The 1,408-nt window shown below is 59.8% G+C and overlaps 1 protein-coding gene across 1 annotated transcript in view; it reads right to left on the minus strand.

Annotated features, from left to right (window-relative positions):
- Positions 1-45: 45 nt before the first annotated feature.
- Positions 46-1,408, minus strand: part of LOC100546066 (hepatocyte nuclear factor 6-like) — a 12,853-nt gene continuing 11,490 nt past the window's right edge. The window contains exons 3-7 of the mRNA XM_010724845.2: positions 1,197-1,354; positions 831-983; positions 679-744; positions 482-597; positions 46-246 (exon numbers count right to left, since the gene is read on the minus strand). Coding sequence (XP_010723147.2) covers positions 46-246; positions 482-597; positions 679-744; positions 831-983; positions 1,197-1,354 — 694 coding nt within the window. The remainder of the gene's footprint in view (positions 247-481; positions 598-678; positions 745-830; positions 984-1,196; positions 1,355-1,408) is intronic.

Here is a 1,408-nt window from a genome sequence, read left to right on the forward strand (position 1 = left end):
TCTTCTCTTCCTCCTTCTCCTCCTTTCTCTCCTCCTTCTCTGGCCTCAAGTTTTCTCCTCCTTCTCCAGACCTCGGGTCTCCTCCTTTTCTTCTCTGGGCCCCGTGGTTTCTCCTCTCCTCAGCTCCACTTTGGCTGTTGGCTCCTCAGATTTCTCTGTGGGCTCTTCCTCCTCTTCTCCAGGCTCTTCCTCCTCATGCCCCGGCTCCGAGCGGCCAAACCACTTCTTGAAGATCCAGGGCTCGGCCTGGGAGACAGCGGTGTCACACACCTCATGCCCTCTCCATCCCTCCCAAGGAGGACCACAGAACCATTCTGGTTGGAAAAGACCTCTCAGATCCCCAAACCTGACCCCTGCCCACACCCACCATGCCCACTGACCATGACCCCAGGTGCCACATCTCCACGGTTCTTGTACACCTCCAGGGACCATGATCTCCTCTGCACCAGAGGATGCTGTCCCCTCACCTTCAGCCCCATACCAGGTTGCTGTCCGCTTCGTCATCGTCACCATCGTCATCCTCCAGCATGCTGCTCTCAGGCGGGACGGGCTGTGGAGCCACCACCTCTGGGACCTCCTCCTTGGGGATGACGACCTCTAGGGATGGAGAGCAATGAGCTACAACCCAAGCCCTACCCCTAACCCTAAAACCTAAAACCCACCCAGCTCCGAACACACCATGGATGGGAGCTGCTGGGGGCTCTTGCTTGCCACTGCTGACATCATCCCTGGGGCATGGTGGAGCTGGAAGAGAAGAGGGGACAGAGGGCAGGGGTGGAGGTGACAATGTTGAGGTGCAGCCATCCTGGCAGCACAGGGACAACGCTCACCTTGGAGCACCTGGAAGCTGACACTGAGCAGGGCGATGATGGAGGCCACCAGGATGCACTTGCTGGGGGTGAGCCCTTCCCAGATGAGCGGCTCCTCCGCGGGGTCCAGGCTGTGGGGCTCCACCTTTGCTTTCACGGGGAGGCTCTTGGGGACTGGGAACCCAAAGGAACTCAGAATTACCAGAGGTGGACCCTGACACCCCCTGTGCAGCCTCACAAGGGTTGCACCAAGCCCCCTGGGGTTCATATTGCAGAAATGGGGGATTCCATCCCCACCCCATCACCAGATGGTGCCCCTGGGCTGGCTGGGGACATGGGACAGTGGGGCAGTGTTGGGGTCGATGAGGATTTTCCATGCACTCCTACCTGCAGGCACCGCGGCGCTGCCCTTTGTTCCCACCTTCTCTGCACTTCTCTCACGCTTCTTTTCCGTGCTGTGCGACGTCGGCTCAGGCATGCTCAGCTCAGGGACGTCCAACTGCTGCTCAGGGACACCACACCGGGTCCCCACCTCCTTTAGGCCCCTGTGCAAAGAGGAGCAAACGTGTGTGCATGTGCACAGTCAGGTGGGATGGGGG

Source organism: Meleagris gallopavo, chromosome 30 (assembly GCF_000146605.3).
Source record: "Meleagris gallopavo isolate NT-WF06-2002-E0010 breed Aviagen turkey brand Nicholas breeding stock chromosome 30, Turkey_5.1, whole genome shotgun sequence".
Lineage (NCBI taxonomy): Eukaryota > Metazoa > Chordata > Aves > Galliformes > Phasianidae > Meleagris > Meleagris gallopavo.